This window comes from Xenopus laevis, chromosome 1L (genome assembly GCF_017654675.1).
Source record: "Xenopus laevis strain J_2021 chromosome 1L, Xenopus_laevis_v10.1, whole genome shotgun sequence".
NCBI classification, from domain to species: Eukaryota; Metazoa; Chordata; class Amphibia; order Anura; family Pipidae; genus Xenopus; species Xenopus laevis.
In genome coordinates, this window is record NC_054371.1 from 150239974 (window position 1) to 150263360 (window position 23387).

At 37.5% G+C, this 23387-nt stretch overlaps 1 protein-coding gene across 4 annotated transcripts in view; it reads right to left on the reverse strand.

The window, feature by feature from the left end:
* cdc42se2l.L (CDC42 small effector 2 like L homeolog) overlaps positions 1-23387 on the reverse strand; it is a 64320-nt gene that overhangs the window by 18138 nt on the left and 22795 nt on the right. For 3 of the 4 annotated variants that reach the window (XR_005961601.1, XM_018259322.2, XM_018259323.2), the window contains one exon: positions 4303-4570. Coding sequence is in view for 3 of the 4 variants with exons in the window: in XM_018259322.2 (XP_018114811.1) it covers positions 4303-4356 (54 nt within the window). In the remaining variant the exon portion in view is untranslated. Of the gene's footprint in view, positions 1-4302; positions 4571-5004; positions 5124-23387 lie in introns of those variants that run through there. The other variant, XM_041564775.1, reaches the window with a different exon arrangement.

Sequence of the window (23387 nt, forward strand, 5' to 3'; positions counted from 1 at the left end):
TCTTATGCCCCAAAAACTTACTAGTGAATCAATCTATGGCTTACACACCACATTTGAACAACATACCAAGGCATAGGTTTTCCATACCAGAAACACAAGCACCTGATGAGTTTGTGGTGTTGGAAACCGGCCAGGTGTTAGATTTTCTCATATGAGATAACGACTATTTTTTTTCTTTGCTCCTGCCTTGACATGGTCTTCAAATATGAAGTGTGAGCCACAGATTGATTCACAGCTGCAGATAGGCAGTCGTGGGTAGAGGGGCATATAATGTATCCTTAGCTACTTTCTTCTATGTTCAATAGACAACTATGGCGCTACCCAAAGCTTCCCCACTTAAGTTGTAGGATAACAGAGCCCACACACACTTGTTGTAGAGAAACCGATGCAGGGCATTTACCTGTGCTAAGAACCAGCAGCAACGACCTTATATTTCTCCTCAGGGGTTGTGTACATGCAGGGTTACAGTATGTCCATTTATCTGCTGAACTCGAGCTGCAGTGACTCAGAGCATACTCATTCAACCTGCCAGGCATTTGAATAGATCTGGTTCCTCCAGGCCCTTCCTCAGGGCTGCGAATCATGGTTTCGTGGAGGCACCCATTTGTCATAAACATGTGTAAAATAAATACACACAGTTGCCAAAGTTACAGTTGTCTGGGTCCTGAGTGCCAATATACAGCATTTCAAGAAACTCAGCAGGCACAGGGTTAATCAAATATCATTGGACCCATATGCCTGTCTGTGTAAGCAGTGTCCATGTGAGAGAAACTATGTGATTAGAAACTGAATAGAAGTGTTTGCAGTGACTGCAATCTTGGGTAGTAACTGAGGTGGTGTCAAAGGGCTTCCCCCCTATAGTTTAGTAATATGGGGGCATCCTACCCAGTGGTGTAAATAGATAAATTATCTTTCAGGCCCCCAAAATGTCTAGCGATTGACCTGTTTTGCCAATATTAATTTAACTTCTATATGAATTAGGGCCTCATGGGGCCCCTAAACCTCCTGGGCCACCCTGCAGCCGTAGGGTCTGCTTCCTCTGTAGTTACGCCCCTGATCCTACCCCAGTCTGATGTTTGCCCTAGCATGTAGCACACCCTTACATACAGTACAGGGGAAGGCACAGCGTGATAAGCCTTTTATTGATTTTATCTAGAAATTTTATTTTTGTGCAGAAAAAAACATTATGATTTTCCAAATATGTTGGGTGTTTTAAAATAAAACCAGGCAATATTTTGACTTTTTTAACTGATGTGGTCACTAGAAGCCAGTAGGACTACTAATAAGAGTTTAAGGATAGCTCAACTGAGAAGCATTAAAGCAGCCCCCAAATATATGAACAAAATACTCCTATACAATTTCAATGACAGTAAAATAGATTTACAAATATTTAAATGATTACACATTCATTGTAACTAAATTATAACTATCAGAACTGCTATATTTGATGTGACACCAGGGGAAGGTTAGGTGTGGAATGGATTTTTATGCCAACTATTTTGAATTAAGAAAACCAGATTATTGTAAATAAAGTAATTATATGAGTACTAGAAATGGGAAGTTTTACATAATAATAACTGGGGCATGATGTACTGTGTTTACTGTAGAGGTTCGGAGAAGGTGCACTGTAACAGTTTTCAATTTTAGCCAACAAGTCAACAGACCATATACATAGGTAAATAACATGCCAAAACCTGTAGCATAACTGAGTTGAGATGTAATGCGGAATTGAGAAACTGCCAGCATTGCAAAGGTCTACATACTTGTAAAAATGCACTCTTTCTATAAACCTGCAGATTTTGGCTTGATCTTTGTAACTTCTGGCCTGCTGCTCAGGGAATCCTGATACTTAAAGGAAACCTACTGAAAGAAGTCAGTTGTGTTCACCTTTTTTTTCATTTCTGTATATATTCATTTATTAGCTAACACCTAAGCCTACATCATTTTTATTTTTTCATTCCCTAAAAAGCCTAAACACAAAGCAAGCTGATACTGCATTAGCAGATTTAACCAACGCCAAAGCCCTGATTAGAAGAGAAGGTATGTTTAGGCCCTATAAAAAATGGCAATGACATTAAACGGCATTGTATATGATTTAATTGAGGTGCGACAACTTTATCAAGTCCCAACAAAACATAAAGGTGCGACAACTTTATGTTTTGTTGGGACTTGATCTGTGATTTGCTATATTAGTAATAAGGTAGGCATGCTCTAGAAATATATATTTATTTGTTCAGGTCTCCAAGTGATGATAAATGCCTGATTCAGCCACCCAAGTGGCTGTCTCTTCTAAGATTTTCTGTCCACAGAACCCAATAGGCTGGTTTAGCTTCCAATAAGGATTAATTATATCTTAGTTTGGATCAAGTACAAGGAACTGTTTTATTATAACAGAGAAAAGGGAAATCATTTTTAAAAATTTGGATTATTTGATTTTAATGGAATCTACGAGAGACAGCCATTCCTTAATTCGGAACTTTCTGGATAACAGGTTTCCAGATAATGGATCCCATAACTGTATACCAGTTTAAACACAGTTGATTGAACCATCCAATATACCCATCTTGTACTATTTCAGTCTAAATGGAACAGTTTCAGATGCACTGGGAAACATGAAAAGCTTTGTGTTGAGTTGAGGATGCTGTAATATTATGATATGCAGATATGTCATCTTCCAGTTGTACTGTAGCCTATCACAGCCAAAAGCTTGCCCATCCCTGCATGGACTTCAAACAGCCTCAGAAAAGAGGTGAAGGCAATGGAAGTTATGAATAAAATAGTTACTATATGAAATGAAGAGCAAAAACAATCTGGATATTGCAGATCTGCCCTTCTTAACCTTTTTTTCCTAGCAAAACAGATTGTGAGCTTCTCCAGCCAAGAAATGCTACTGAATTCATTATGTATTTCATTTATTATGTTTTACTGAGGGAAGTAATGTATTAAAGGTGAATACTGAAACCAACCCTAAATAGCATGAGGGAGCATTTATGGTTCCCAACCCACAGTTTAAAATCACTGCTTTAAGTAGACAAGATGGGCCAGTTAGCATTCACCTCAATGACAAATATTTCAGACTACATGTAAAACAAAATGGCACACTTTAGAAATGTTTTCTCTAACTAAGGACAAGGCCTAATATATGCAAGCACATTAAAATGCAGCCAGGCACTAGAAACCTAAGAGCATAAAAGTGATGAGTAACATTCGTGCAGCTGTTAAAAATCAGGTCAGTGTGTTGCCCCCAGTGTTGTGTCCCGGAGATATGGCACAAAATGTGTGTAGAGGATGTTATTCTGCCTTTTGTAAAAGAGAATATTAGCCAAGTTTCTCTAAAAGCTGAAACGTGAGAAAAAGTTGGGTGTCACCGACCTTTCACAGAGGCTCTTCCTCCACACTTGTTACTACATGTGCCAAAGTTAAGAGGATACACTATAACATAACGGGTTCTAGTCCTAAATGACATGTTTTTTCCACAGTTCCTAGAAAATTATAACTTTGTGACAAACACACTAGGGGTACGTTACTCTAAATAATTCTCCTTTTGCTTTTCTGGGTATTTTTAAATTGCTTTGGTATATATTCGTGTTGTTAATAATACCATGGCATTGAAGGTCATAAATGGGCACCTTAGGGCTATAATTGGACAGAAGAAAGTGCAACGAGAATGGTACAGGTATAGGATCCATTATCCGGAAACCTGTTATCCAGAAAGCTCTGAATTACTGAAACGTGGTCTCACATCGACTCCATTATAACCAATTAATTCAAAGGTTTAAAAGTGATTTCCTTTTTCCTTGTAGTAATGAGACAGTACCTTGTACTTGATACAAACTAAGATAATTTTAACCCTTATTGGAAGCAAAACCAGCCTATTGGGTATAACTAATGTTTAAATGAATTTTTAGTAGACTAAAGGTATGAAGATCAAAATTACAAAAACTATTAGTGAGACAGATTTGTTAAATCCCCTTGGATGTGCATTTGTAGAAATGACAGTTCCCAAATAGATTTTTAATAATAATCCTTCAAATAATATTAATAATTAAATGAAGTCTAATTCAGTTTATTGTCAAAAGCTTGTGCTTAAACCAATACTAAAACACCCTGCATATTGAGAGAAGCTGATTATTAGAGTTCAGCAACAGCTGGGGGATTGCAATTTAATCACACTCTCCTAATCCATACTACAGACTGTAAAATCAGCCACAATTCTCTTGTTTACCAGGAATGACACAATATCAATATTAATCTAGAAAAGGTTCCATAGGTTTACAGAATAAAGGAAATTAAAATACTTACAGGCTGTGGTTGTTCTGCGATGCAGCAGTTGAAACACAACCAGAATTCACTCATTTTTGTTAGTCCTAAAGCCACAGAGAGGTGGGGATAACAAAGCCACCCAGACCCCCAAATGGTTGAGTTCTTCCAAGCAGAGCCCTTAATCCAACAGATGTGCAAATCTCACATGTAAATGCCTTCAGGTGGACATGCAGAGTCTCAGAATTCAGTTTGCATTTCCCAACATTGGGGAAAATGCACTTGAGGTCTTCCCGAGCTGATGAAACACCTGCAAAGATACACGAAACTGATCAGTAATTACTACAGGTTGAGTAAACATATTTAGATATTTACAGATCATTCCCCCCTCAGATCACTGCAATCTGAAGCAAAACATCTTTGATTTAAAATGCTTGAAATAAAATTTTGGCAAACTGAGAGTTTAGAAAGGTTTCGGCCACTTCTTTTGAACAAAAGGAGCATTCTGAAATGTGATCCATAAAAACATTTCTGTATATAAAGCATGTAAGTCCATAACAGCCTGAGGATGGACACACACAACAACAGTTTGGACTTTAAACACTCCTTTTCAACAGGGTTTATTAACATTTTTTGAAAGGGACCCACATTAGATCTGGGAGATAACATTGGGACCTGCGCGTCCTTTCATTGTCCACCTGACCACTAGGAGTTAAAGTCAAATAGATTCAGAGATCTACTCACACAGAGGTGCAATGCATGCACTAAAAAACTGCCCAGCACAAACCGCATTTTGTATCTTTGGTTCTTCTGCTCCTGTCTGTGTATTATAACGGCACCTGAAATGTGTCTGCTATTTCTGTTGACAGTTTACCAACATTTAGAAGATGGCAAGGTGAATGCCCCTGGATGGTCACAGTAACAACAGAAAACACGAACTGACATTTGTGCATGTATGGCTTCTCTCACTTCCTTTTCTCACTCAGCACTCACTGGGGCTCATTAATAAACAGTGGGCAAATTTGCACCTGGGCAGTAACCCACGGCAACCACAGATGAATGCTTTCAGTGCTCAACCTGCAGCTGGCTAAAAAAAGCACTGATTGGTTGCTATGGGTTACTGCCCAGGTGCAAATTTGCCCACTGTTTATAAATGAACTTCAGTGTAAGGTATTTCTTTTCCCCATTGTCCATTTGGTTTCCCGAACCTCAGAAAATTAATATATACATAAGCAAACCGATACTGTTCCTTTTGTTAAAAAAAAAAAACCCCTCTAAAATAGCTTTCCCCCACAAATACAAAGAGAGTGTGCAATGATCATCAGGAATGAAAGAGACTAGATATAAAATACATTACATATTATTGTGTAACATCAGGCAGAAATATACTTCTCTATCTCTTATTCGATACAATCATTTTCATACGTCAGTGAGGACCTTAGGAGGCGGAAGGGTGCAGTGTTCATAAAGTGAAAGTGTTGTGAATGTTTCCAAGACAAGCACATCATCTGATACACTGCTAAAATGGGCAAAGCCTCAAAATGAAGTTTTGTATAATTTAACAAAAGCTGCACACAGTCAAGAACCGTACACATGACTTTTACATAATCCAGCCAATTGCCAACCAGTAATGGTAAAAAGACATTCATAGTGAAAAAGATACCGCCCAATGCAGCAGTTTAACAGATTTCAAAAAGCGTACAAAAAGTTGTTGTGGCTGAATAGTTTAGCAAAAAACATAAATCTCCTCAGCAACTCGCCTGCATCATATTTCTTTGCAAAAAAAACCACTGCGCCCAGCCATTAGCGTTGAATCCATGCCCAGTTCAACGATGTTCATTCTGCACAATGCAGTGCCTATTATAATTCACAGAGTTAAAACTCATTTCTCATATCAAAAATAATTACAAAAATAAAACTTATTATGGAAAGAATGTATGTAAGCCTCAACTTGATAATGGCCAAGATGAGTAGAAATATAGGGGTAGTTGCCTTGTCATTAAATACTGTATATGGGGCTTACAGGTTGTAAATTATCAAAAATATCTCAAATAAAAGTAGCATAAAAGCATAGTTAAGTAATTTTTATGGTTCCTCGGCAGAATATGAGTCCTTTTTTTTTGACAGTGGTCAAAATTCTTCCTGAGCCTTTGATAATAGCTTTATCTGGTAGCAACCCTAGTTTATCATACCTATCCTAACATGTTGGCAGAGAAAGGAGGACTAACAGTATAATACTGGGTTGAACAAAAAGCCATGCATTATCATTTGGGTCATATGATAATTACTTGCTAGACCCGTAAGCACTAAATAAGAATATGCTCTAGACACACAGAAGACTGTGGTCTCTTTTAAGTAGTTTCACATCACAATATCATGTGCTTTTTTTTGTGTGCAAATTTTTTGGTGCATCAAAAATTAGTATGATAAATAATGGTATCCTGACACTACTAGCTGTGTTTTTATTTTCAGTTTCTCAATTATTTTATATACAATATACTGAAGGATAAAGCAGAGGATCTCCTTCGGGTAATGTATAATAAAAATATTCTAAGCAAGTTTTCAATTAGTTTGCACTTTTTACATTTTTTGTACTTATTTTTAACTATTATTTTGACCCCACATTTTCACCCAATCTTAAATGTTCTTTAGTTGTCAGGGTCACTTACACTAGCAACTGAAATCAGGTTTTCAATGTTTTGGTGTTATTAATAATGTTTCTATTCTGGCCCTCTAGTATTCATATTCATCTTCCACACTGCTGCCTGGTTGCTAGGATAATTAATTGCTAGCAATCAGAGAGCAGTTTAAATTTCAAGCTGCTAAAAGTGCTTTTTCAATAAGAGTTCTTTCTACCTCCATATATGCAATAAACTTTATTTTGTATATAAATATACATATTTGTTCTACTAAAGTAAAACTTTGGAAACATCCAAAACATTACATTATGTAGATTTTTAAATATATTTCCAGAAACCTGGCAATTTATGGCACTTTGTAATACTAAAGTGACATACAGTATTCTGTACCTTAATAAGTTATCCTTAGTGGCTGCACTTAGCACGCAGATTAAAGAGAAACAGCATCTACCGGTAAAATGAAGATTTGATGCACATCTCTGCCACATCATAGTCAACCACTGAAAGTCAGCATTTATATTTAATGCAACAATTGATTCCAGGAAAACCGACACACTTAGCTCATGGTGTGCTGTAAGGCTATCCTTTGAGAATGGGTATCGATTTTATACCATGTTAAGCTAAATTTCATAAACAGATATGCCTACATTATACACAAGCAGGGCCCCACTCCTTTAACTTCAGCCCAGAATATTAATGGCATTTCAGTTGTTTTAAAAAAAAAATTATAATTATATTGGTGTCCTATTTATATGTAACAGCCTTACAGCATTAGAAGAATGTAAGTGAAAGTACTTATCCGATTAGCGGCAAGTAATGGGTCACAAAGATAATTATAAGCTTTCCGTAACAGAAGCAATTATATTCCTTTTATTACCTCTGAATGTAAAATAGGCCACTGCAATTCCCTAGCATGACAGGGTTCACTAATAAAAATGTAAAGGAGGCAAATGTATTATAAAAAAAATGAATTGTATGTTGCTGTTCCCCAAGTTCAAGTTCAGTTCCCCTTTGCGAGTTAATTCTTAATGTAAAGCTCTGGTGAACCTATTTATTAGTATGTTCTTCAGAGTTACACTTAAATTTTACACAGTATCACCAAATGCACGGGTCTCAAAAATTGGGAACTCGTTAAAAAGAACTGTACCAGAAACTGACAACATATGTAAAAAGTCAAAATAGTTCATCAAGTTGGGCAAAATGTGTGAAAAACACAAGGAATACATATACATATATACATATCTTGAGGTTAGGGCCACACAGGGCTGAAATCTGTTGCATGTTCGTGTCTGAGCCAACACAATGGTTCCATATGTGAAAGAAGAATGAGGATACTGCATGTGGTAGGGGCTGAAATCAGCCTGTGGCTTTCAGCAGGCAGGTATCAGCCCTGTGTAGCCCTAGCCTGACTGCATGGACAGAATTTCACTATAATCCCTGCTCCACTGCTTTGAATGGATAATTAAGATATTGGGTGACGATTCTGTGTTTTCAATGGGGTGTTTAAGTTAGGTTTCAGGGGCAAATTACTCACATCGGGTGACAGACCTGTTACTGCAGGTTACCAGGGAAGGGGGTTTTGGTTGACTTAATCTCATAAGTAGTTGCACATATCTAAAAAAATACTGCAAATTACATGAATATCTTATCTATAAACTAAGGGATACATTTGCCATCTGACATAACATGATTTAGAAGGGAATAATCTACTATGCATTTTCAGCCTACGAGATTGTTTCTCATTGAAATACACGACTCTTTAACAAAATTGATTTTACATTACAACACAGAGGGTGAGATTTTGTAGCATCATGTGAAATCTTCTGTTGCCACATTCAGTTTGGTGAAGAGATTGATATCACAAATTACAAATTAGTCTATGATGCAGTTCAGCCCTTAGAGGTTACCAGAGTCCTGCCAAAGAAAATGCCTTCCCCAGGCAACCAAACCCATAACTAAGCATAAAAATATATGATAAATGTATAATAAATTGCATGTATGGGCTTTTCATTATTAAAGGACATGGCCTGCATATTTGTAACATATTTAGTGGTGCAGGCTATGGTCCTTTTACATTAGGAAATCTCCATCACTAGGGTATTCAAAGTAAACAGCACACTATTTTCCATGTAAATAACTGTGTCATTTACGAGACTTTCCCAGATTATATTCCACGTGGTAAATAGCTGGCTCGTATTTATATAATTAGGGACAGACTGACAAACTAAACATAGTGAATGTGTTTAATGGCATATTAAGTTGAATTTCATTTGCTAGAATCAATGCATACAATGCTTCAGAAACACCCCAAACTCTTTTCCTGGCATTTGCACTATTGCACAGTCCCTAAACTACATTTATAACATGACTCATTATTTGGTTACAGCCGTGAATGGAAGGTAGGCCTTGTCTTTGTGCTAGTAGAATAGAGGACATAGGGACATGTTCACAAAAAGGTGACAGACAGCTTGGCATTAGCTTTTATCTGACACCTTCAAGATGCTGCTGGGCAGCAGCACACAAAACATTCCATGTAACCCTTACATAAGGCCTTAGTGTAGCAAGGTGATAAGAATTATGTCTAATGCAGGACTGGCATCAGTTACACATCCCCAGAAGGGGGCAGCACTCAATGTCTTAAAACTGTGGCTGGTTGTGTGAAGTCTTTAGCAGCTTGTCTCCAAATCTTAGACACAGAAGATTTGGTTGAACTGCAAATCAGATCCAAAAAAGTGTTCAAAAATCTACTTTTGTTTTTGTGTTCCAGATGACCACAGGCATGTGTGTGGGAGTAATACCTCTTTCACCTGGCTTAAACTGGATCAGTAATATGAAAATACTATGGATCAGTCTACCCAATGCAATTGATCTAATCCAGTTTAATTGTATGTAGCTGATGTGCCAGATCAATTAGTCACTTGTATATGAGATTGGCATTATCACTTTCAAAAAATAACGGGAAATTCCCCAGGATGCAATAACAACAGAATGACCAGAATGTATGTATGTGGTTGTTTCCCCTACAGATGTGGGGTGTCTAAGATTATTAGGCAGTGCAAACCAGAGCACATGGTTTATGCTAGGTCTGAGCTTTTAGGTGGTCAAACAGTACTGCAGTTGTCTTTACCCAATACCAAATAGGGTCCTATTTCATTTTTTCCACATTCAGGGGCTGATTCATTAAGGGTCGAATATTGAGGGTTAATTAACCCTCGATATTCTACTAGGAATTGAAATCCTTCGACTTCGAATATCGAAGTCGAAGGATTTAGCGCAAATTCTGCGATCGTAGGATTATTCCTTCGAATCGAACTATTCGAAGGATTTTAATCCAACGATCGAAGGAATATCCTTCGATCAAAAAAACTTAGGAAAGCCTATGGGGACCTTCCCCATAGGCTAACATTGACTTCGGTAGCTTTTAGCTGCCGAACTAGGGGGTCGAAGTTTTTTTTAAAGAGACAGTACTTCGACTATCGAATGGTCGAATAGTCGAACGATTTTTAGTTCGAATCCTTCGATTTGAAGTCATAGTCGAAGGTCGAAGTAGCCCATTCGATGGTCGAAGTAGCCCAAAAAATACTTCGAAATTCGAAGTTTTTTTACTTCGAATCCTTCACTCGAATTTAGTGAATCGGCCCCTCAGTGTCTATCTTAAACATTATTATATTGTTCTGTAAGCACTGTTCAGTTCTACCCTCCATATATTTATTTATAAAGGAGCATCTACACTACAGGCACTTCCAGGAACTGCTTATACACAGGCATGGGATCCCTTATCCAGAAACCCGTTATCCAGAAAGCTCCAAATTACGTTAAAGCCATCTCCCACAGATTTAATTTTATCCTAATCATCCACATTTTTTCAAAATGATTTAATTTTTCTCTGTGATTATAAAACATTACTGTGTACATTACAGTACTGTGTGCTTGATCCAAACCAAGATATAGCAAATCTTTATTGGGTATATATAATGGTTAAATGATTTTCTGGGGAAATGCCCTTTACTCTTCTGCTTCTCTAACTTGTGTAAATGCAGGTCACCGCCTAGGGTGAGCATAGTGACACATTTATTCAGTGCAGGATATTTACACACACTACTTGTTTGCAACTGAGCAAATATATTTGAATGTACATATGTGTGTCACTGTTTGACAATGAAAAAGTGCGTATGTGTTAATGGGTTTGTAAATTTGAAAGGGAGACAAACAAACACCTCAGATTATGGCATCAGTTCCCCAGCAAACTTCAGAGTTGCCGTGTAACATGATGGCACAGCCACTGTATGGACCTCGTCTGGAAAATCCTGTTCTAAATGAAACACAAAATGGCTTCTTACAGGAAGCACAAACCACTTCAGCTATATAAGCACTCAGCAAGATGTGGAGGTGGGCTTCTGAGTCATGGCTGGTCCAATATGCACACACTTTAATTATAATGCTTTCCTTCGTACAGAAAACTCACTCAGAATGCTAAGTAATTATCAAACAACAAGTCTGAAACCATTACTCTACAAATGGGATATACAGATTCCACCTGCTCCCTACAACTCGCAGCCATCTCTATAGGACAGAAAGAAAAATTAACACGAATAAACACTGCAATTTGCCCATAATGTAGAGGGTTTGTATTGTCAGCTAATATACAATTCTTAATTGCAGAGCCGAGACTGCAATTGCTAATGAAAGCTTCCTTGGATTGTGCTCACATATTGTCCAGTCCTCTGATCTTGATGAAAGGAATATGCTAATAATGACAATAGATACCTAACAGCAGGACCTGGGAAAGAAGGGCATTTTACTAACAGTCTCCATGGTAACTACAAAGAATACAACCATTTAATTGCAAAATATGGAGATGAACAATGGGTTTTTAGAAACAGATTATTGTCTTTTACAGTGATGAGAAGTTATGAGGCTTGAAAAAGGCAGACATAGCCAAGGTTTAAGCACTTTTCAATACTCAGGTTAACCAGCCATTTAAATAATTTGTATAGCACATTTATGTAGTATTACACGCTCCTGACATCTTTAGCATAACGTTTAAGCCTTTATTTTATATGGCAAACATTTGTTGAGTAGTGTTAAAACCAAAAAATAAAGGTTAATCTGAAACTAGGTCAATTTCACATCAGGAACAGGAATAATAAAATGTGAAACAGAAATTCCAAAGAAAAGAACAGCAAGGATTTTTTACAGCATTACTGTAAAACAACATGTCTAGGCATTTTTTCCATGTAGAGGGATACATTTCTAATATTCAAGGCTACAGGCTACGTCATAAAACAATGAAATGATTCAAAAACATTTAAGAACTTGTCCTTACAGTTTAAAGCAACATGTACAGCCAGTTTTTCCATGTAGAGGGATACATTTTTAATATTCGAGGCCCGTCATAAAGCAATTAAATAATTCAAAGACATTTAAGTACCAATTAGCTATTGGGAGAGCTATATTTATGCAAGAGATGCCATTTTGTAGCGATGTCCAAGAGCTTCAAGATGACTGGCTGAGGTATGGCCGCACTAATATGCAAAATTACCAAATATTACGCACATTTATATATTATGCTTTATATACAACGCACCACTAGAAATGAGCGAGAGCACGATTGCTGGTTATACATTCTAATACTAATGATAATAATAATAATTACAAAGTAAAAATTAAAAAAAACTATATATGAACATACATATATATATATATATATATATATATATATATATATATATATATATATATATATATATATATATATATATTATGTATATTTCAAATAGCAAAGCAAAGACACATTACTGTTGTACAGCAGCACAGAAACACACCATCCATTCTTACACGAGAAAAACAAAAATGTAAAACCAACTATGTTTATCCATCTGTAAAACCATGCGCTAATGCAGGTGAGTTGTTGAGAACTAAAAGTCTCATTCTCCAATTCCCACATTGTTGTACTTAATAAGTATCCAGCAGCCAGACTCTGCAGCAATATTACCGTACTCATACCCCTTCCAGTCAACAAAGGCTACTGCTACTGCATTACTGGACTAGATTTGGACATATATGGCACAATCTAAAAAATTAGCAAGCAAGAGACTTTTCCCTGATGTTTTACACTGACACTTTCAATTTTTTTTTGAGACATTCAACTTGAAGTAGACATTTTGTTTTTGACATAAGATAAATCAGAGCTCCCATGACAGTATTTTCTGATGCTATTACTCAAAAACTGCTTTTAGGCCTACAGTCCTATGTAATGACAAATGAAAAACTTAAGCAATAAAATCTAGATACAGTAAATCATCGCAGTCGAAAGCAGAGATCTAAAAATAAATATAGTGACAGCAATTCATTTTCTAGGCTAAATCTAATGACTATAAATCCCGTTACTTTTCTTGTTATCTTACAGAGTGCATTATGTTACAGATATTTCAACCTAGAAGTGTTGTTTTTTTTAAGAAAAAATGAGGCATGATATATGAAACTTGTTGACTCTTAGGTTTAGCTTCTGGTGGCCTTGTGCAGGCCACCTTATCGTCTGCCTCAGGCTATGACTGTCATGGTGATTTATGACAAAGGGGTAACGCAATAAGGGCTAGTCCACACAAGGAGATTCGGGGAGATTTTGTCGCCTGGGGACTAATTGCCACGTCTTTTGCGCGACTATCTCCCCGAACTGCCTCTGCGTTTTTTCCCATAGGCTACAATGCAAGATCGCCTGCGCTAATGCACACGTGGCGATGCGTTTTCAATAGTCGCCCAAAGTTGCCTTACGACTATAGAAAACGCATCGCCGCGTGTGCATTACCGCAGGCGACTTTGAGTTGTAGCCTATGGGGAAAAACGCTGAGGCAGTTTGGGGAGATAGTCGCGCAAAAGACTAGGCGATTGGTCGCCAGGCGACAAAATCTCCCCGAATCTCCTCGTGTGGCCTTACCCTAAATGGTCTTAAGGGGAATGTTCATTTTGCAAAGTCCTACAAAAGTGGTAGGATTTTTCAAACAAAGAACTTATACTACTTTATAATACTTTTATAAAGCATAAATCAATAGTTTTAATCAAAGCTGCACAGCACTGGTGTTCTTCGATATTGCACATGCTCAGACCACATTCCTTCACTTAGAAGCGTTGATCTTATGGATTGGCAGGCCATAACGTAGGGTTTGCACAGGTGCAGGAGGGAAGAGCAACGGCACTACATTTCCTAAAGTTTCTTACCCGCTGTAGATTTCTGCCTTTATAGAGGGGGGGGGGTCTGCTACCCTTCTCCAACGGGAGAGTGACTAAAGGTAAGATATGCCTTTGTTTATTATTAAAACAAATACAATAGACCACTCAATAAAATATTTAGTAAAGCACCATTTTGGACTTTGCAAAAGGTGCTACTTGTATAGTAACAAGGGTTGTTACCTGGCCGGTTTTTACTAGCCTGGCCGGTAAAAATGGTGGTTGATCCCAATGTTATTAATAGGGAAAAAAGATAAATATATAGGAAGGCCGGTATTTTTTTCCAGAAAAGGTGGCAACCCAAATAGTAACCCATAGTAACAAATCAGCATTAGCATTTACTGGTCAGCTGTTTCAAAACAAACATATGATGGGTTGCTGTAAGTTACTAGACGAGGGCAAACCTAAGACTTTATATTACATTATCCGGACAGGTGCTAAATGGTACACGTGAAGTTGCCGTTAGTGTAAACCTGAATGAGATTACAGTAGAACCCCCATTTTACATTTTTCAGGGAACAAAACACAAATGGTGGAAAATTTATTATGCATAATATATAGGTGGGACCACAAAAAACTATGTAAAATGAGGGGAAACTTTAAATCAGGGGATGTCAAATTGAGATTTCACTATAGATATTTATGGCTAAAGTTGTTTGTTCTACATGTCACAAGACACAAAACAGCATATTACTAGAGAAACTAGTATCCACCAAAGGAAATCTATCAAGGTCTGCTCCACTGGGAGAATGCTTAGTAATTTATTAAAGCTGCACAGAGCAACCTCTAGGTGATACAGAACAAAAAGTATTCTCTGCTGCTGTTAGCAAACACATAAAATATCAATGAGCTGATAGGGTACGATGCAATGCAACTGCTCACAGTGTTTTGCTTCTTTCTATCCCCCCCCTAACATAGTTTAGAGGTTGCAGTTTTCCATACTTGCCTATTACCCACTTAGGTGTAGCTCCAGCAAGGCCATTACAGAAGTGCAGGACCATGCCAGAACATGACCCCTGATCAGCAGGAGTCAAATTCAACAGACTGAGCACTGGGGACAAACAAAACTAGCTTTATATCTCTCATCAATGGTTTTGTAAAAGCAACAAGTAATCTTGACATATAAATAGTCTGTGGATATATATATAGATCTATACACTCAGTTCAAAAGGAAATAAAAACAGTACTGATTTGACCTACTTTGGGTTTGAACTCAACCCGATAATGTCCAACCAATGCCTGTCCAGCCCTTATCAGTCGAGTACACATTCCAAGTGGCACTTTGCACATGTATCTTTTCTGGCAAAAATTCCATCTTGAGTCTCTCTGTATTTCTTGTGACTATGATGACTCAAAAATGTCAGGTTAAATAGGAAGTAGGAACCCAGGAACTTTACATTTACATAATAAAACTTGTATGTACTTGACTAGAATGAACTTGACATATGGGTATTTAGCCAATACTAGGGGCAGATTTAGGGCTTTATAAATAAAAACACCAACATTCTATTCATCCCTATGGGATCTTTAAATTGTATTTATCAGTGGGTGAAAGTTAGAACTCACATGTGATAAATACAAATCTAATAATCCCATAGGAATGAATGGAACGTAGGTGAGTTTTTACTTATTACTTTCTAAACACATATTTTGATAAATCTGCCCTTAGTGAAAAGAAAAGTTTCCCATGTAAACTTCAGTGCTTCTTACTGTATAGTTGCAGCAGGTTAAGTATTTTAGCATCAGAAAATAAGAGGTAATGTTATTATATAGTGATTGAAAGTGAAAAGCAGGCTGACTAAAAATACAAACCTACTTTACGTTAATAGGGTTAGAAACACTGAATAAAATATCTACAACCCTGGGACAGCAACCTCAGACTGTACCATACAGCCTAACATTAACAACAAATAGAATGTTTCTCTGTTCTCAACAAAAAGTTTCCTTATTCTGTTGAGGGTGGGCCCCAATTTCTTCCCTTTCATACAATAACATTTCTTTCCACTCATAATAATAAATAAAATGAGATCTACATGAGGAGATGCTATGTCACCAATGGCATGCTGATCTCAACTGCAAAAAGGTTCCCCTGCCCTTTACCCACTCCCTGACCTCCCCTAGGTAATTGCTGTTTTCTTGTCTGAACTTGTTTGAGGTCTATGTAGGGCAGGGATCCCCAACCTTTTGAATCCATGAGCAACATTCAGAAGTAAACGGAGTTGGGGAGCAACACTAGCATGAAAAATGTTCTTGGGGTGCCAAATAAGTGCTGTGATTGGCTATTTGGTAGCCCCTATTTGGATTGTAAACCTACATTGAGGCACTGTTTGGCAGTAAACCTGGTTTTTATGCAACCAAAACTTGCCTCCAAGCCTGGAACTCAAAAATACGCACCTGCTTTGAGGCCACTGGGAGCAACATCCAAGGGGTTGGAGAGCAACATGTTGCTCACGAGCTACTGGTTGGGGATCACTGATGTAGGGACTGGCTGTAATAAATCTGAGTATTACTGAAACGTGACTCTCTTGCGTACATAGCAGTGCCGCATCCTCAGCCTAACAAAGCCAAAATGCCTTGAGACTGAATCACATATTCCATGTTTCCCACTGACTTCGCAGTTGGTACCGCATCTTAAATGGCTCCATTCATAATGACACAGTAAGTGCATCTTGATGCTTCAAATGTGTTCACCAAGGTACATTTATTTTAGTAATGCACAGACCACCAACAGAATCTATTTTGTTACAGCCCACAAAATCTAAGGTTAGGTTCTATCAAGTACCTCCAAGTCAAAACAAGTACATTCGCCACAGATTTGGCCTTAAAGTGGTACTGACAATTGCAGTTTTTTAAAGAAACATGTTTGGATGTAGGAAAAAGACACTGTTTCATCAGAGCTCTAAACTTAACCCAAAAAGCCTGGGGTTACAGTTGCATGTTCAATGCAGCAGTCATGGGTAAGTAACAAAGGGGCGGGCTGGGGGAGACAAAACAGTTTAGCTTTGAACTGCAGTATGTCAGCTTCACTTTTATCTGGCTACGGATGCACTGTAGGAAACTACAGATGAAGTATGCATAAAGCGGTCATAGCTTGAATTGAAATGGAAGAAGCAGCATTACCATGATTATTTGTACTGCCTAACCTATTGATTTGCCTTGCAACTAATGGAACTAAACATGAGACCTTCATATGGCTGGCAGGATGCTCCTGTCATAAAAGGATTTTAGAGTTACCTACATCTGTAATGCAATGTTAGCTGGCTTTTTGTTTAGATAATATAAGCATAAAAAAGGAAAATATTGTTAGGCTTAGGTGTTCACTAAGAAAAAATATCTACTGGAAATGAAAAACATATCACGCAACAGGTGTCGTTTGGTAATGAGCATGGGCATTTCCACTGCTCTATAATTGTATACAGTAGAACCCCCATTTTACATTTTTGAGGAGACCAAAAAAAATGGTGTAAAATCAGAAAAATTAATTATCCATAATATATACAGTAGGACCACAAAAAAAAAAAAAAATGAGGGAAAACTTAAAACCAGGGGATATAAAATTGAGGGTTCACTCTATAACGTATAAATCATTGTCTAGGCCTCTTACACACAGGGTTTCTGCCTGTGCCATAATATGTGCAATCTTGTGGGATATACTGTCCTGTGTTTCTTTCTGCATTCCCCTTAACTGCAATGCAGTAAACACACACTTAAGGGGTAAATACTGTTGTCCTATAACTGAAGACTTCACGATAAAACCATACCAACGATGAACCAGAAAAAAGAGATTTGCAGAGTAAATCTGTTTATATGTTTTTCACAGAATATTTGTTTTATAGTTTTAGACCTTCGTTTGTACTTTGTTATTAAAAAAGCAACCTTTAGATATACACAAAGTCACTGACTGAATCCTAACTGCACCTAGATTCACCTGCACCAGTTACAGAAAATGAATGCACAATATCTGACAAGACAGTGACAGAAGATATAAGGGCTCATTTATGAACAAGTGCAAACCTCTTTGCTCCTGATGTGTTGGTGCCCCAGCACCCCCAGCATTAGGTCCCTTGGGGCAGATTTACTAAAGGGCAAAGTGAGTAACGCTGGCGACGATTCGCCAGCGTTACCGCTATCAGACACTTCGCCGATTTACTAACGGGCACAGACGTAAATTCTGGTGAATGGACGTTACTCTGCAAATTCACTAAGATGCAGATTTTACTGAATGTTACCTCTTTCTCTAGACTTGCCTTCGCCAGCTCAGACCAGGTGAATGCATTGGAGTGCATAGATCTTCCTCAATCTTCTGTTACTTTCATCATATTTTTAGTGGAAAAAGTCCCAAAAAACGCTGGTGTCTTCCTTTTTTCAGAGTGATAGCATGCAAAAGTCCTTAAAAATTTTTTTGGGTCACCGGGTTCCCCCATATATTTTCTAACATATAGAACATAAACTAAACAGTGGGCTCATGTGTAGGGCATTATAACAACTCTATTTTCTTTATTAAAGGGATACTGTCATGGGATTTTTTTTTCTTTTAAATGAATCAGTTAATAGTGCTGCTCCAGCAGAATTCTGCACTGGAATCCATTTCTCAAAAGAGCAAACAGATTTTTTTATATTCAATTTTGAAATCTGACATGGGGGCTAGACATTTTGTAAATTTCCCAGCTGCCCCATGTCATGTGACTTGTGCCTGCACTTTAGGAGAGAAATGCTTTCTGGCAGGCTGCTGTTTTTCCTTCTCAATGTAACTGAATGTGTCTCAGTGAGACATGGGTTTTTACTGTTGAGTGTTGTTCTTAGATCTACCAGGCAGCTGTTATCTTGTGTTAGGGAGCTGTTATCTGGTTACCTTCCCATTGTTCTTTTGTTTAGCTTCTGGGGGGGGGGAGGGAGGGGGGTGATATCACTCCAACTTGCAGTACAGCAGTAAAGAGTGATTGAAGTTTATCAGAGCACAAGTCACATCACTTGGGGCAGCTGGGAAATTGGCAATATGTCTAGCCCCATGTCAGATTTCAAAATTAAATATAAAAAAATCTGTTTGCTCTTTTGAGAAATGGATTTCAGTGCAGAATTCTGCTGGAGCAGCACTAGTAACTGATACATTTTGAAAAAAATTTTTTTTCCCATGACAGTATCCCTTTAAGGCTTATGTAATGTAATGTATTTGCTGCAACATATACGTCCATTCAACTTTATAATTTCCCACCGTATGCAAATTAGCCTGAGCGAAGACCTCTAACAAAGTTGAGCTAGGCATAATTGAATGCTAGCGCACCTTCTCTTTGATTGGCGAAGTAACACTAGAAAAAATTTGCCAACTTCGCATTTTAGTAAATTAGCATTGTCTGAGCGAATTTTCACCTGGCGAAGTGTAGCAATGGGTGTGAAGCAGTCGCTGTCGAATTTTCGTAGGTTAGTGTATTTACCCCCTTTGAGAGCAGTTTAAGGAACTGCTTGTGTGCAACGCAGTTGGTCTTAACGTCTATGGGTGCATCATGCAAAGTATGCTCTGAATGGTATACAGGAGTATTTATAAGCATAGATATCTTCATAAATGTGTTTTAACGGATTGCCCACAAATGTATCAGGCACACTTTCATCTTGCATCCCCGCTTACACTGGAAAAAATGTTGCATTGTGGCTAAAACACATGGCCACTTGCATCTATGATTGGAATCTGCACAATGCATTTGCTAGATATACAAAGTATCTGGATTGTTTGGTAGTTGATATTCACTTGCTGCTAGATAGGTTGTGCATATTTGCATGTAAGAACATGATATGCAGTTACATGCAGAACAGAATTATACAGCACCAATCATATTCTTAAATGCTGTAGAATAACAAAGTATGTAATTCCATACTATGCTCCAGTAAGGGACAGCTTCAAATAAACATGAGTTAATGTACTGACCTATAAAAAAAAAAAGGGACAGAAAAGCAGCCGCCCCACCTTTCACTGCTCTTCAGAGTGCCACATTCCTGTCATTGTCACACATTCTGTGTGCTGCATTAATAGAGCATATTGGCTTGCCTGGTTGGAAGCACAGCCTTTCATTGTCTTTGGAAGGCTGCCCTAGATCTGTTCTCCCAAAAGCCTTGTTGCCAGGGTTGCAGCTGCACAGTCAGTGTTGGCTAGAATGCATGTTGTCAGAGGGGTTACAAAGACACCCATTATGCGAGCGTATGCACTGAGTATACTATGGCATTCCCTCCCATCTATTTTCCACACAACACTCCTACCCAACCTAGGCAAAAAAAAAAAAATCAAAAACAAAAACCTCCTGCTTTATCTCCACTATTCACACATGGAGAGAGGCATACATGAATGGAGACAAGGTATTAAGAGGCTGGTCCTTTTGCCAAATGCTCTCTATTTATCTTTCCTGCATTTCTTGTATGACAGATTTACATACCACGGTTCCTTGGTTTCACTGTATAACAGATGTAAGAAGTTACGGTTTACGATTTACTAAAAGCACGTATAACCCTCCTATTGCTTTCCACTGCTTAGAAACAAGTTATTTAAAAGAAAATAAATACTGTATTAACAACCAAATGGTAAAACATGTTTATGCCGTCATTCATTTGTATATAATGTATTCATCTCTTTATAAAGCACCACTTGTATACTATGCCTGTACATTTTTACACAATACAGGTATGGGACCGGTTATCCATAATACTCACGATGCAAATTAGGATTTGGTTCGTCCGGACAGAATGATTCAGCCGAATCCTGCTGAAAAAGGCCAAATCCCAAACCGAATCCTGGATTTGGTGCATCCCTACTCCCAATAAGAATTAATTATGTCTTAGTTTGGGTCAAGTACAAGGTACTGTTTATTATTACAAAGAAAAAGGAAATCATTTGAATTATTTGGATAAAATGAAGTCTATGGGGGACATCCTTTCCATAATGCAGAGCTTTCTGGATAACAGGTTTCCAAAAAACGGATCACATATCTTTAATAGTACAGGATTAGGTAGCACGAATTAAAGAATTATGCTGGTCACAAACTCTTGTAGATTCTAGCATCGTATTGTATGAAGAGTTGTACGGTGTAATATTCTGAACTGCAACTAACGATTCAGATTAAATAAAGTAGTAAAAGAACAAATCAGATGATATTCTGGCCATGATAGCAATCGTACAAAAGTTATGTCCGACAATAGTAGTGACAGTCACCCAATGATATTGTCAGATAGGCAACACATGCAGAGATATAATCGTTAACCGATCGACTAAACGACCGATTGAAATGTATGTATGAAAAATGTCAGGACAATCCCCACATGGTACGAAAATCTTACGAAACAAATAATCGTACGACTTGGGTGTGTAACTTACTGACACAAATCAGAGTTGCTACATGTTATCTCAGTTATGTGTGACCTATCTCAAATTAAACATAGCTCTTCCAGAAGTTTCCACTTCTGAGCCACACTGCTAATTATTATCAAACTAAAATGTTCTTCTTAGTTATTAAGACTGAATAGCATTAGCATGATTTATTTATATGGCTCCAGCAAGTTACACAAAAATTGGCTATGTCATTACACAATTATACAATATTATATTATAACATTAATTACAAATTACATACAGTGGGGTATATTTATCCAAGAGTGAAGTTAGAGATTGCCACAGTCAGCCAAAGTGAAATTTAGCCACTCTACATTCATTTCTATGCCATTTTTAAAGGCGTATTTATTAAAGGGTGAACTGTCACTTTCACCCATTGATAAATACTCTTTTAAAATAATATACCCTCATATCTGATGTATAGAAAATGTTAAGGGCCTTGCTTACCAGGGCATTACAATGCAAAAGGAGATGGGGGCATTTATAAATATTAAAAAGTGCTGTGTGAAATTAAGAGAATTCAGAGCAGTCAAGTATCCAATTAAATGCTTATTTTCACATCACTTTGTTTCTGTGAGTCTGGAAACTGGCATTTCTGCTAAAATTTGAGGATATTTGCATGAAGCTGCATTTGATACAGAAAACAAATACAGTTGGTTTTAGAATGCTTGGATAACTTTCTGAATGGTTTTGGTAGAAGAGATACAATACTAGGAGTGGGCTACCTGCCTAAACTAGTGAGTAGAAGCAAAGGTACAAAACATAAGAAAGATATTATGCAATGGAAATCAATGGAAATCCACCAGTCTGTGACAGGACTAAAATAAAAATGGAAAAAAAAACCCAAAGAAAAAGCAAGCCTTTCTTTGTGTTTAAAATGGAACAATTGATCTATATTTAACATATATTTTATGTTACATATTACTTCCTTCAGTTTCACATTTGGTGCATATTTTTTTTGTCTGTTACAGTATACAGTACCTGATCATATGTCCAATTCCTTGTGCCTTTTGGCTGCTTACCACCATCCCCACCCCTGTTAATGCTGGAATTAGCAGTCCGATAGAATTTGGAGGACTCCCACTTAAAGTGATACTGACACTAACAAACAACTCTTCAAAATATGAATGTACATTAAAAATTGCCTATAGGTCATGTTAATAATTTTTCACCAATAGGGCTGCTTTTGTAAGTAATTGTTAATTGAAGTTCCTAAACCGACTGTTTTGCCAACCTGACTGTCCCTTCTCAACCTGCCACTTACAGTTTCTAACGGACTACTGCTGCACAAATATGGCAGCCCCCTCATGGAGGAATTTGGGGGATCTGATAGGTAATGTTAAAGCATTAGGCAAATACTTTTATGGCAAAATTATAAATAACATTCAAAGACAATGTTATGATAGATGTAAAAATAAAATTATTTCTGGGGTCAGTATCTCTTTAAGGAATTGTCTACACAATCAAAGTGGGTCCTTTAAAACACGATCACCATGTTTTTTACCCACAATGTTTTTTTGCCATGATTCAGGCATAACGTCAGTCGCTGGAAGGATATGCCTGAGACAATAGCATCAAAATTGTCTCTACTGGTTGACTTCAATGTGAATCAGATGTAACTCCAATGTTTTTAAAGGTGGCCATACATTTGGGTCCTTTAGCTTATCTGCCCATGTAAGGTAGGTTTGATTTTATTGTTGGCTTGAGCACGGCATTGTCTAGTTGATGCAGCCCTTGCACCGATGGCTCTTATTCCCGCTGTTGTAATCCATTTATATTGCTTTACGGCCAACAATCAGATTAAGCACGATATCGAGAGAATTCAGAGCTTGTGCCAAGTATCTCAAAAAATATTAGTGCAATATAGTCCAATAAATGGATGGTGAAAT